Source organism: Aythya fuligula, chromosome 1, assembly GCF_009819795.1.
Source record: "Aythya fuligula isolate bAytFul2 chromosome 1, bAytFul2.pri, whole genome shotgun sequence".
In the NCBI taxonomy this organism is placed as follows: Eukaryota; Metazoa; Chordata; class Aves; order Anseriformes; family Anatidae; genus Aythya; species Aythya fuligula.
Genome location: NC_045559.1, coordinates 97,389,275 through 97,401,107, shown reverse-complemented (window position 1 = coordinate 97,401,107; position 11,833 = coordinate 97,389,275). Strand labels below are relative to the sequence as shown.

The 11,833-nt window shown below is 46.5% G+C and overlaps 1 protein-coding gene across 1 annotated transcript; it reads left to right on the top strand.

Annotated features, from left to right (window-relative positions):
• Positions 1-277: 277 nt before the first annotated feature.
• Positions 278-7,748, top strand: TIMMDC1 (translocase of inner mitochondrial membrane domain containing 1). The gene is made up of 7 exons (XM_032194945.1): positions 278-354; positions 612-777; positions 2,079-2,167; positions 3,985-4,052; positions 5,007-5,085; positions 6,087-6,197; positions 6,749-7,748. Exons 1-7 carry the CDS (start codon positions 278-280, stop codon positions 6,846-6,848), a joined length of 690 nt encoding a protein of 229 aa, XP_032050836.1. The 3' UTR covers positions 6,849-7,748.
• Positions 7,749-11,833: the final 4,085 nt, after the last annotated feature.

Genomic DNA, 11,833 nt, shown 5'->3' with positions numbered 1-11,833 from the left:
TGCTTCCCTCCTCGCTGTACCACAACAGCCGCGACCACTCGATCCCCCGGCCGCCGGGCTTTGTAAACAGGACAAGGCCCGAACTGGCCGGCGGTTCCCTTGTAGAGGTGCTGGGACCTCCAGCAGGGCGCGGACTCGTGTGGAGGAGAGGAGCCTTCAGGCTGGGAGCCCCCCGGCTCCCCTCCCGGCGCCTCAGGGGGCGGGCGGCAGCCCGGGACCGAGCCGTGCCCCGCCGGGCGGGCAGGGGGCGCTGCCGCCGCCCCGCAGCGCCGCGGCCATGGCGGGCGGGTTCGGGCGCCCCGCGCCGCCGCCGGAGACGGGCTGGGAGCGGCTGCGGGAGCTGTGGCGGCGCGGGTGAGGGGGGCGAGGGCGGCCCCGGGGCGGGGGGGACCTCCCCGGGGTGGCGGAGGGCGAGGCTTGTCCCGGGGCTGCCGCCGAGCCCGGGGAGGAGGTGGCGTGCCCGTCCCTGCGGGTGCTGAAGGAGAGGCTGGAGCTGGCGCACGGGGACGTGGCTCGGGGGGTGACGGGGTGGCCGGGGGCGGCGGGGCCGGGCGGTCGCGGAGCGCTGCTCCGAGCCTAATGCCGTGACTCTGCGGTTCGTGCCCTCGCAGCGATCAGCAGCAGTACCCGGAGGAGGTGGTGAACATCGTCAAGTCGGCCTTCACCGGCGGCGTGGTGGGCTGGGTGTACGGCGGCGTGCCCGCCTTCCAGCAGGCGCGGAGAGCCTTCATCGAGCGCAGCCAGGGCGAGCTCTTCCAGAACCGAGCCGATGCGGTGGTAGGCACCTCGCCACCCCGGCCCCGGGGATGTGACCGCGGGGAACGGCACAGCTTGCCCCGAGGGATGCGCTGGGCGTCTCCTGCCCCCACAGCGTGCTCGTGGGCCCACAGTTCCTCAAGGAAAGGTTGGGCGTGTTGGCCAAAGCCAAAGCCTGATAGCGTTGGGCCGCTTGGCTTACCTCTCACAGGCGCTGCCCCACAGAGCCAGACACAAAATGCAGTCATATAGAGACTGAAAGCCGTCTCCAGCGCCCACATGCTTGCAGGGCGCTCACTGCCTGCCCTTCCTCGTGGGCAGGCCGGGTGTTTGTTACCTGAGTTATTTGGAAAAAAAAAATCCTTAAAAATCTGCCTAATTTTACATCCATCCCTATTTGGATAGGGTCCCTGACTTTGCTTTCTACAAGGCGTTAGTGTCAGACTATACTCAGTCCTGCAGACTGTCCTTTGTATGTGCACCAGTGCTAAGCACTTACACCATAGTCATGGGAAAAGAGAATTTATTTTCTTTCTTGATATCAGCTGCAATATTTTTAATTATTATGAAGCTTCTTTTTACTGCAGTTTTTAAAAAGCATCTTATTGTCAAACTTCGAAGTGCCAGTGCTAAGCTGTAGAGCTTGATGGCCTCTTAACACTTTAACGTAGAAGGTTATTATTTATGTATTTAAAATATATCAATATATATAATATATAAATATAATACAATAAACATAATAAAATACTATATATAATATAGTATATATATTATATCATTATATTATATTACATATATAATATGTATATACATATATATAATATATATATAATAAATATATATTATATATATTGTAATATATCTTATTATATAATATTATATTATATACTAATATAATGATACATAATATAATATTTATATTTATATAATATATATAAATAAAAATATATATATCAACTCATAATAATTAAAAACTAGTTACCAGTTTGTCCCCTCTTCTCTATTAGTCTCCCATATCATTCTCAGAAAGCTGTTGCTGTCTCCCCCAGATGTGTTGCAGCACATGTTGGTCTTTAGTAAGACCAAGTTGACATTACAAACTGGATTTAATTAATGGTTTTCCTGTTCATGGCTGGGATGAACATGAGCTCCCTTTCCTCTGACGAGGGTTGACTTTGTCTGTACGGGTCAGGGTGCCATTCCCAGTGGTTTGAGTGATGTCAGTCTCACAAACCATCACCTGTACCCTGGAATACAGTGTGGTGGTGCTGGTAAAAAGGAGCAGGTCTGTGACCAGTAACCTTTCTCCTCTCTTGCTCTAGCAATCTGCGCATCGTGCGGGTCTCAGGAGTTTCATCCGCTATGGCTGGCGCTGGAGCTGGAGAGTAGCAGCTTTTGTGGCACTATTCAAGTAAGTGTTTCCTTAGTAGTAATAGTGGGAGGAAAAACTGGCTTAAGTTTGAACATCAGCAGCAAGGAGCCTTCAATGTGTGCAGCTTGTTCGGAGACTGCTCGTTACATCTTGAGGCTCAAAAGACTGTGTTAACAGCGAGTCTGATTGATAAGGTGGAAGTATGAGGAGGATTTAAGCTTTTTTAAATTATCCCAGTACTCTGATGAACCAACACAAAAACAAAACATTGGGAAAGCCCTCTTTGTTACATCTAATCCATACCATTATTGATTTGAACAGTGCTCTTCCCAGTACTTACCGGCTTATGTCTGCTTTTGCTTTATCTCTTCAGTTTGATGTATTTTCACATTTTTATCTGGGAGAGTATTACAAAGTGTTAGCTGTTCCAGAACAACTTTCTATCCCACGCTAATTTTTCTCCTTTTTGTTATGTCTGATTACTCCTAGTTTGTATACAGCAGCATTACTCACAATTCTTTGTGCTTGTCCTCAAGTACTTGCAGATGATTGTCTTGTTACTACGCAGTCATTGATCATCAGACATACCATATGTACGTACCACTTTAGTCCTTCAAATTTTCCTATGCAAATAATGCACAGATAGTGTTCCACTTCTCTGATTTTTCTCCCCAGGACGTGTCAGTGTATTTCTGACATTAAAGTGTCAAACTAGGCATGCTCTTCCTAAAGCCCTTTAAAACAAGCAATATCTCTTCCCTGGCCTGGAAAATGGTAGATATTCATGTAGTTCTAAACCTGTACTAACTGTATCTTTAGGTATGTTGTGTTCAAGATCCCCTTTAGGTTTTCAGATACCAGTAGTATTGACTAGCATTTTTTCCCAGTAAGCTGGCTTTATATTTCTGTCTTTCTTCCTAGTTTTGTACCTTTCTGTATTTATTCCTTGGTTTCTCTTGTGTTTTGTCTCCTTTTGCTGTGGTATCTCTTCTTAGGTTTCATTAGCATGCTCTTTGCTTTCTCTCAGGACTTTTGATTACTTTGGATCTTTCTGCACTAGACGTGCAACCTCACTGTTGTCCACCAGGTGTCTCCCCTGCAATCAGATCCATCGTCCTTTTTCACTACCCCTTTTTGTAAAAAGCTTTGAAGGGAGATGTTTGCCACTCAGTGTTAATTGTTTCCATAAAGTCCAAGTTGAAGATTTTGTCCTGCAGTTGTGTGAATTTCAAGTTACCCATTTTAAAGAGAGATTGTAAGCTTTACATGTACAAAGGCAAGGCTGACATGACAGTGTTGATAAAGAGAGGAAGATTGCTCTTGATGTCATGCAGAGGCTTGCCGATATGCTGGGAAGGATGCAACTACTGAACTGGGAACAGAGAGTGGTTTGGGGCTTAGTTAATGTGTTTGGAGGAGATGGTGTGTCTATCCTGGCTGGAAACCTCATGCTTCAAGAGCGAGTGACCCTGCTGATGCCACAAGTATGACTTAGCTCTGGTGGTAGCTGTATGACTGACTGGCAGGACCTTTGCATTGCTCAGCTCCTTTTAGACTTAAATATATGATGGATTTAAATAAAACTCTTTTATTTACAAAAAGAAAAAAGGCATATCCAAAATCCAGGTCTGGAGGTGGTACTCCCCTGCCTCTGACTGTACAGCTGCATGCAGTGAAGTTACAGAAGTCAAGGCATTTGTGGCTGGTTTGCACGTGCTCTGGACAGGTTGGGAACAGGGCAGTTAGAAGCATCCTGAGGGTGGGCTTAATGAAATCCAGCTTGCTTTCAAGCTGTGGTTTGCTACCTGCCCTGTTCACGTGTAGCTGCTGACTTCTTCTGTGCCTTATCCTTCCAGCTCTGTGAGCGCCAGTCTGTCTGCGTACCGCAATAAAACCACCATCGGTAATTATGCTACAGCAGGAGGTGAGACTGCTATACCTTTGTGTGCTTCTCTGTTTTGGAGCAGAAGTCGTAAACAGAATATCCTAAGCAGGAATCCATCTCTCTTGGGTTTCAGCAGGTCTCTAGCTTCTGGGGTTTGCTTCCTGTTCTCCTGAGCGCCTTTGTGACTTTGCTCAGCTGTTGTCTGCCCTTGTAACAAAGATACCAGTGCTTTTCTGAAACCATTCGGGAGTTCTGTGCTTATTAGTTCGTCTTAAATATTTGTTGGAGTTCCTGTGTGAAAAATGCTTGCATGGCCTAAATGCAACGTGTAGTGCATAACCTGCTCTTTCAACCACCTCTTCAGCAGGGAAAGCATTTCTTATTTCCTCTCTTCATAACAGTTCGGTGCACTGTTTATAAACTACCATTTTCGTGCCAAATTTTGCATGTCTCCTTTTGGCAACAGGTAAGCAATCTGCTTGTTGAGTTTTAGAGGCTTTACTGCCCTTGCAGTTGGGTGCGTGCTTTTCTGTTCTTTTTTGCCTTACATGGCAGCTGCTATTATTAGCTGCTGCTGAATAGAAGGGGAAAAAAAAGTGGTGGGGAGATCATGCTCCAGCCAGGAGAGAACTCAGTTCTAATCTCAGAGTTAACTTTGACATTTTAGCATTTCTTGGGGAGTCTTTCTGAACAAGAAGGAGCTTCGTGCAATGTTTTAGTGCAGAGAGCATGCGGATAAAGACCTGGGGAAGTACTGCAACAGCAGCTCAGCTCTGGCTGTTAAAGTGCCTGCTCCTCAGGCTGCTGTGACTGTATGGTGAGGGGCCTTCCCACTGGCCACAGCGCTTGGTTTCTGCTCTGTTAAAAGTGGACGTCAGCTCATGGAGAGCAGAAACGGGGCAGAGCAGAAATGGGGCAGAGCAGCTCCCTCAGCAGGTCTGCCGTGGCTGGTGAGGGGGCTGTTTATGGTTTCAGTGGTTTTGTGTTTTTTAGGCTTCACAGGAGCCCTCTTCAGAATGCACTTGGGCCTGCAAGGACTGGCCAGTGGCTTCATCTTTGGAACGGCCTTTGGGTAAGCTGTGACTGCCGGTGCGGGGCTGAGTCACGGTGTGTGACTGGCATGGTAGGTGTTAGCTGGCAGCCTCCCACACCGAGCCTTGAATCATAGGTGGGTCTGCAGAAGCTTTCTTCCTCTCTTGCCCTGAGGGGCTTCCTGTATTTTTCTTGGGACCTCAAGATGACGACTTTCTCTTCCAGATGCTTAACTGCTTTTTCTTTCTGGATTTATGTTCTGTTTTTCTCAGTAATAAGAATTCAGTGCATCTTTCTGCTGGTTGCGTTAACTACTATTAAATGGGAAACTATGAGGATGAGTTTAGAAATGACTTCCATGTCCCTTCCTTGGCATGGTCCCTAACGAGCCAATTGGTTGTGCAGTTTGACACCTCTTTTAAGGATCTGTGTTGTCTGGGATTAAGGCCAGGAGTGTAAGAGATGCAGCTTCTGGGCTCCCTTCTCAGCATTGTCAGCAACTGCTCCTCTAGCAGCTCCAAACCCAGAACTGAACACCTGAGGGGTGTTGGATGACCTGATGGCAACTTCTGAACAGCAGGGCACCCAGGGAGCTGTCAGCCAGTAGGTTAGCAATCTGTGTAAAAACGAGAAACAGAAGTTTTCATTCTCATTTCACTCAGTGAAAACACAAGTACCTCCAGAGCCGGACAGAAGTTAAGCAGGGCTATGACTGCCGAAATTATGGATTAGGTTATCTGTAGCTGTTGTTTGGGCATGTTAAGACCTTTCACCCCCTTGCCTTAGGTGTGCCTTCTGGTGGGTAAATTCCAAATAAAATATCAGAGGGGCTACAGTGAGTCACAGCTGAAGACAGGCTGCATTTGGTGGCTGACATTAGAATAGGAGTACCTTAGACTGTGGTGTGATTTGAGTACTGGGGAAAGTTACACTTCAGTGATTTGGTGGCTGGCCCCCGCATGCTCCTTTTACTGTTGCCGGTAAGTTATTACTAATGCGTGTCCCCTGGGTGACTTTTGACTTCTCTCCTTCTTTCTCCAGGATCCCTGCAGGGGGCCTCATAATATTCATCCAAAATCTTGCTGGTGAAACCTTGCAGGAGAAGAGAAATCGTGAGCGCAGGGAGCAGTATGAGCAGAAGTTGGCAGAGTGGTAAGGGACAGTGCTGCCTGTTAAGTCTTGTTAGAGGTGTGTCTAGGTCTGCGTGGCTCAAACGTTGAGAGAAACCGTGACATGCTAGGTTTTGTAAACCTCATTTCTGCTCTTTAATTTTTGGTTTGTTCCACGTCAGTCTGTGAACTGCTGATTTAACCTTCCCAGTGTTTGATGATGCTGTTTACTTTGTAGCAAGTTTTGTTCAGAATTTATGCTCCCCACCCCAGTAACTGCATCCGTTTTTCGCTTTTAGATGTCTGAGGAGACAAGCAGGAGAGGTGGATGTGTCTTAATGCACGTTAGTGTTTCTTTACCAAAACTGAGAGAGGGTAGAACTCTTGCTTTTCCTGTTTTGCTGCCTTCCTTCCATTCCCACTAAACAGAGGAAAAAAGAAGGACAGCTGCTTGGGGAGAAGGGGCTGTGACACTGACTGCATGTAAAACTCACAAATTAGTGCCAGTTCTAGAAGAAACTTCTCTCGAAGAGTTGGGATTCTGCAGGGATGCCTTTGTCAGGAATATGCTTGCCTTCTCTTTACCCTCTCTAGGCAATCCAGGCTTAGTGTGACCGAAGTCTTGGGCCAAATGGAAAGCAACACCCTGGAAGGACCACAGATGGAGATAGGAAAAGAATCTAGGAGCTACTGAGTCTTCCCCATGACAGTCTCTGTCATAAGCAACTACAAAGTATTTTGATTTTGCTTATAAAAGTCTTCAATCAAGGGGTCACGGAAGTCTCCTGTGAGTGCAGGTGTATGCATTGCACCTCTGAAAACGCAGTTTGCCCAAAATATTTTTTGTGGACGTGTGTCACTGCACAAGAGCTCGGAAAGGCCAAACCTCTTCCACTTCAGGAAGTGGACGTGTAGACTCTCCAGACTAGCAAGTGCCAGCTAGGTTTGGCTGGGGATGAGGGCAGCCTCAGGGCGTCTTCTAGAACCTATTGCACTGCTGACAATGTCCAAGCCATTGGCGATGTAGAAATACTGAAGGTAAAGGAGCCTGTTAATAGTTCGGATGCTAACGGTACCCCGATTCCAAAAAACTGGTTGTGTACTGGTGTGAGCTGCTCTACAGACAGCACCCGAGGACCCTGCTGTCAGCACAGCACGAGCAGCCCCAGAGCGAGCGTTCTTCCTGCGCTCACCATCGCCTTCCCACACCTGGACTTTGCCTGGCAGGGACCGATTCTCTTTCGCTGATGGTGGTTTCTTCAGGCTTTTTTACAGAAAAACACACTTGTCTCCTTGACTACTGAGGGTATTTCACAATCAGTGCTGAGGAGGGGTGGAGGAGCTGGGAGAGAGAAGGAAATACCCTGAAAAAGACACGGTTTGAGTTCCTCAGTTAAAGTGTGGCTGAGAGGAGCCACAGAAAGGCTCCTTTTTATTTCTGGTGGTCATGGTGGAAGAATTGGCACCGTGGACAGATTTAACAGCAATAAAAAGTTCTCTAACTTCATTTTAAGGTTGGAAATAAGGGGATTGCCTTTGGGGGAAATGACCTTTGGGGTTCGTGACATTCAATAAAGCCATCTGGCAGCGGTGACTGTGTCCATAATCTCTGCATGCTTAGTACAGCGTTTACATTAGAGAAACACACTGGAGTGATGTCCCACGAGAAGGGTTCCATCTAAGATCCCGCCAGGAAGCAAGTAAGCCTGGTGGCAGTGTCAGACTTCCCCTGCCCAGGCGGTAACAAGAACCAGCAGGGTGCCAGCTCTGTTTATTGTTTAGTACCAGAGGTAACTGTAAGACATTACCTGTGAGTAGGGCTGAAGATAGTTCATCAATGGCCCGCACCTAGAAGGGCCAGGCGGCCTACTGACATTCCCTCAAAGCAGAAGGAAGTCAGAGTCCTGGTCCCCTTTCTTTGTTTTTTTTTTTTTTTTTTTTTTTTTTTTTTTTTTTTTTTTTGTTTTGTTTTTCTCCTATTAAGGAGAATTACACACAGGCAGGGGGGTTCAGGTCTCCTTCCCACCTACTGTTCCACATGGACGCTTTCCTCTGTTACAGATAATTACTGCTGAATGAAATCCGAACGGTTGATTCCACAGCGTGTGTTCCACCCACCCAAAACAAATTTTTGGCACAGCTTGCTTCCAAGAAGGTGTTGTGCTTTCTAACTTCTGAAATGATCATTTTATTTCTTTTAAACACTGTGTAGTTCATTTTTCCTTTGAAGAAGTGCATATGATTCAGGGTTTTCATCACCCAGCTTCGATTTCCCTTTTCTGTGTAAGTGAAGGATGTGAAGAAGCAAGCTATGGAGAGGTCTCTGCCTATTCTGGTTTTAAACTCCAAGTACATCGATGTGATTATCCTCTGCCCCCTCAAAAGACAAAGTAGGCCCTTCTGAGTCACATTTTGCCATCGTAGTTAAACAGGAATGTTTTGTCTTTGTTCTCCTTTTTCTTTTTTTTTCTTTTACATCCCCACCCAGTATCCCACACATTTTATTGTCTGTACCGCAGTTCTCATGACATTTAGCTGTGTCATTGCTCAGTTTTTCTCTATGCCTCTCAGTGCCTATTTGATGTGATACCTAAGGAATACTAATTTTCCTGTGTCTGTGACCATTGATGAGGGGCGTTCCTCCTTGGGAGAGCAGTCAGAGCCAAGATGTAGCAGTCCTATGTGTTTTTTTTCTCCATGTAAGGAACGAAGGAGTGCTCGATGTCCTTACGTAGCCCTTTAGCAAGGGGAAGCACAGACTTTCCATCTACATTCAACTCAAGATGGGCAGCCATTTTTTGCTCTGTTTCCTGCTAAAGGTGGTTCCTCATTTCTTGTACTCAAAGTCACTGTCCAGACTGTGGGAAGAGTTGGTTCAGTGTTCGTCAAACACGAACATAAGTGTTTCCTCACCCCCCACCTCCAGAAAAGCACAATGCAGAAGTTACCAGCTGTCCACTTGCAGGGTAGGTAACAAGTAGCAGGGATGCAGTAGGAACATTTTACGCCAGATTTTGCTTTTGCAGAGAAACTCTCTTTTTGGGGGGAGAAAAGAAAGACCTGCCACACAGCTAAGCTCCTCAGTTAATCCCTGGCAGATCCACAAACATGAGATGTGTGGAAGTTAGGAGTTGGGTACCCGAGTGCTCTTTGTCATCGCTGTTGAGCACACCAAACAGCGTTGGGTCTTGATGCCAGCTGTAGCCAGTGTAATGGTTTCATCAGCCAGCTGCATCACCTACCTTTGTGCTACACAGCCCACGTTTTTAGTAGCTGAGACATGGTGGATGGGGCTTATGAATAATTGAAAGGCTCTACCACTTCCCAGGATGTAGAACAGACATCTTTTATTACTGAGGAAAGGACACCAAGTTCACCATTTCACTTTTAATACAATTAAAGGAGAATTCCTGGAAAAAAAAATGTTATATACAAAATACCTGCGATAAACAAAGCAGCTCACCTGGTACAATGACCCAGATATAAAGCTGAAAAGGTCTCATGGAAACCATTTGTGTGCAATTCACTGAATACAGCACAAAGCAATAGAAAACATGTTTCATAATGTAAGTGCTTAAGGAAAAAAATAAACAACCTGCCCATCAAGAATATAAAAACAAACTGATACTAGACATATTTGTCAGTGAAGGTTTTTGTTTCCTTTTTAAGGAGTTATTTAAAGTGTCACTGGAGTCTGGTGTGATGTAGAAAGGTTTGGCACTGTGCAAAAGACAAACCCTTCTCAAGAGGCCCATGCTATCAGCCAGGAGCAGAAGCAGGGCATGGGACGGTCGCAGGGAAGATGCTGTGTGGGCACCACTGTCAGGGCTGCAGCGTGGGTGGCAAGGTGGAAACATCGGAAATGATCGAAGTTAAAAAGAGGGCATTAGCCTGCAAGAAGCTGGTAGTTTGTGCTGGAAAGAATAAATGTAGGCTGAAAGAAATGGAAACATGAAAAGCACAAGACCGCATTTCCCTGGCAGCCTTCCTGTGGTAAGGTCAGGTTGCTGTTTTGGTAGCGCTGCCTTCTGTGCCACCCCTGTCCTGCCTGCAATGAGTGCACACGTGCAAAGAACATTGGTTCCCTGTCACCTACTGAGGGCCTTGTGGCAAGCTTATCTCCTTTTATCTGTCAAAATCCCCTCAGTACAAATGTTCTGAAGTTCCCATTTCACTTCATAGAATGGGAAGGCGGAAAAATGCTGATGGGGCAGCATGACTCTGCAGGAGTAGAAACAGAGCAGTGTCTTATTTTTCACTAGTGACTCGCCCTGATCCCTTCGCCTCTCATAGCTCAATCCTCTATAAACTGCTGTTAGTGCTCCTGCTTCCTCCAACCATTTTTCTCTCAATATTTACCTGCTAGAAATAAGTGAAATTAATATTTCTGTGCTGCATCCTAGCAAGATAGAGAGTTTGAGCAACAAAACCTCCCACAAAGATGATGGAGTGGCGCTTTCAGACTTTGGTCTACCCTGCTAAAATACGTAAATGAATGAAGCAGTAAGGTAACAGGTACAGCTTGCAGTAGGACAGAACAGAAGGAAAAAACAAAACAGCACTATCATACTTGGGTATAAGTTAGGTTAGCATGCATTGTTAGTATGCATACTCAGGAGTACGAGTTCTCTGAGTTAGGTTAGTATGCATAGTTGCTTAGGAAGCTTGCTGGGGCTTGGGGTTTTTCTCCTCTTTTCCCCTCAAAATGAGAAACCACTTTTTCCTACACAGTAGGCAAGAATATCACCCAGATCAGATGAGTCCTATCCCATGTTAGCATCCTGCAGGGAACTTCCTTCAAGTCCTGGCTGGGTAGAGAGAACGCTGACAGAAAGCAGCAGCATTCAAAGCAAAGTAAATCCCTATGTCACTGTGAGAGACTCCCCCCCAAAAATGGAGACCCATATAACTGTTGTTAGGCAAATGTACAAACACAAGCAGACCCGTATTTATGGAGCAAGGCCCTGACTTAAGTTTCATTCTTGTAGGTACATGTAAGTTAACCGCCGAGTGTTACAGACCTTTAATCTGGGCTTTACAACAAGTGCATGTAGGAAACATATAAAACAAGCATATAAGAGCTTGTATACGTGTACACGTGCGTGTGCTCACGTGCACCACCACCAGTGGGGTGGACTGTGTCAGAAACTGAGTAACTTAATGGAGGAGCTGCGTCTTCATACCTGGCTTGGCAGGGCCATCCTTTCAGGGGAGAAAGGTTATGAGAACTTGTGCCACTGCTGTAGGTAAGCAATATTAGATATCTGTTAGGTGTGCCGTCAGTATTTGTCATTCCCTACAAAGTCTCACAGCGCTGAAAATGAGCATGAGGTGTGTACTTCCACCTCGAGGTGCTTTTTCCTGAAAAGTGTGTGCATTATTGCCGCTTTGGGGAAGAAGGAATATCATATCACATATCCGTAATGGTCAAGTCTAAATCCAGACTCGTCCAGCACAAAGAACAGTACTGGCAAATACCGGCGCGAGGCTGAATATAAGGAGTTGTAGCTGCTCCCAGTTGCACCGTGGAGGTGCAGCCTGACTTGAGACTGTGGTGGGGTCTGGGGCCAGCTCTGCATTATTACAGGGGTAGGTGGATGGGGGCTACCTTCTAGGTCTCTGCAGGCCCCCTGATTTTCGTAAAGGCAGCGTCAGAGTATCCCAAACTCTTGCACTGGC

Coding starts and splice junctions, on each gene's coding strand:
- TIMMDC1 (XM_032194945.1), top strand. CDS start 278: ATGGCGGGCGGGTTCGGGCGCCCCGCGCCGCCGCCGGAGACGGGCTGG. Junction 778..2,078: donor AGAACCGAGCCGATGCGGTG/GTAGGCACCTCG, acceptor CTCTTGCTCTAG/CAATCTGCGCATCGTGCGGG. Junction 5,086..6,086: donor ATCTTTGGAACGGCCTTTGG/GTAAGCTGTGAC, acceptor TTCTTTCTCCAG/GATCCCTGCAGGGGGCCTCA.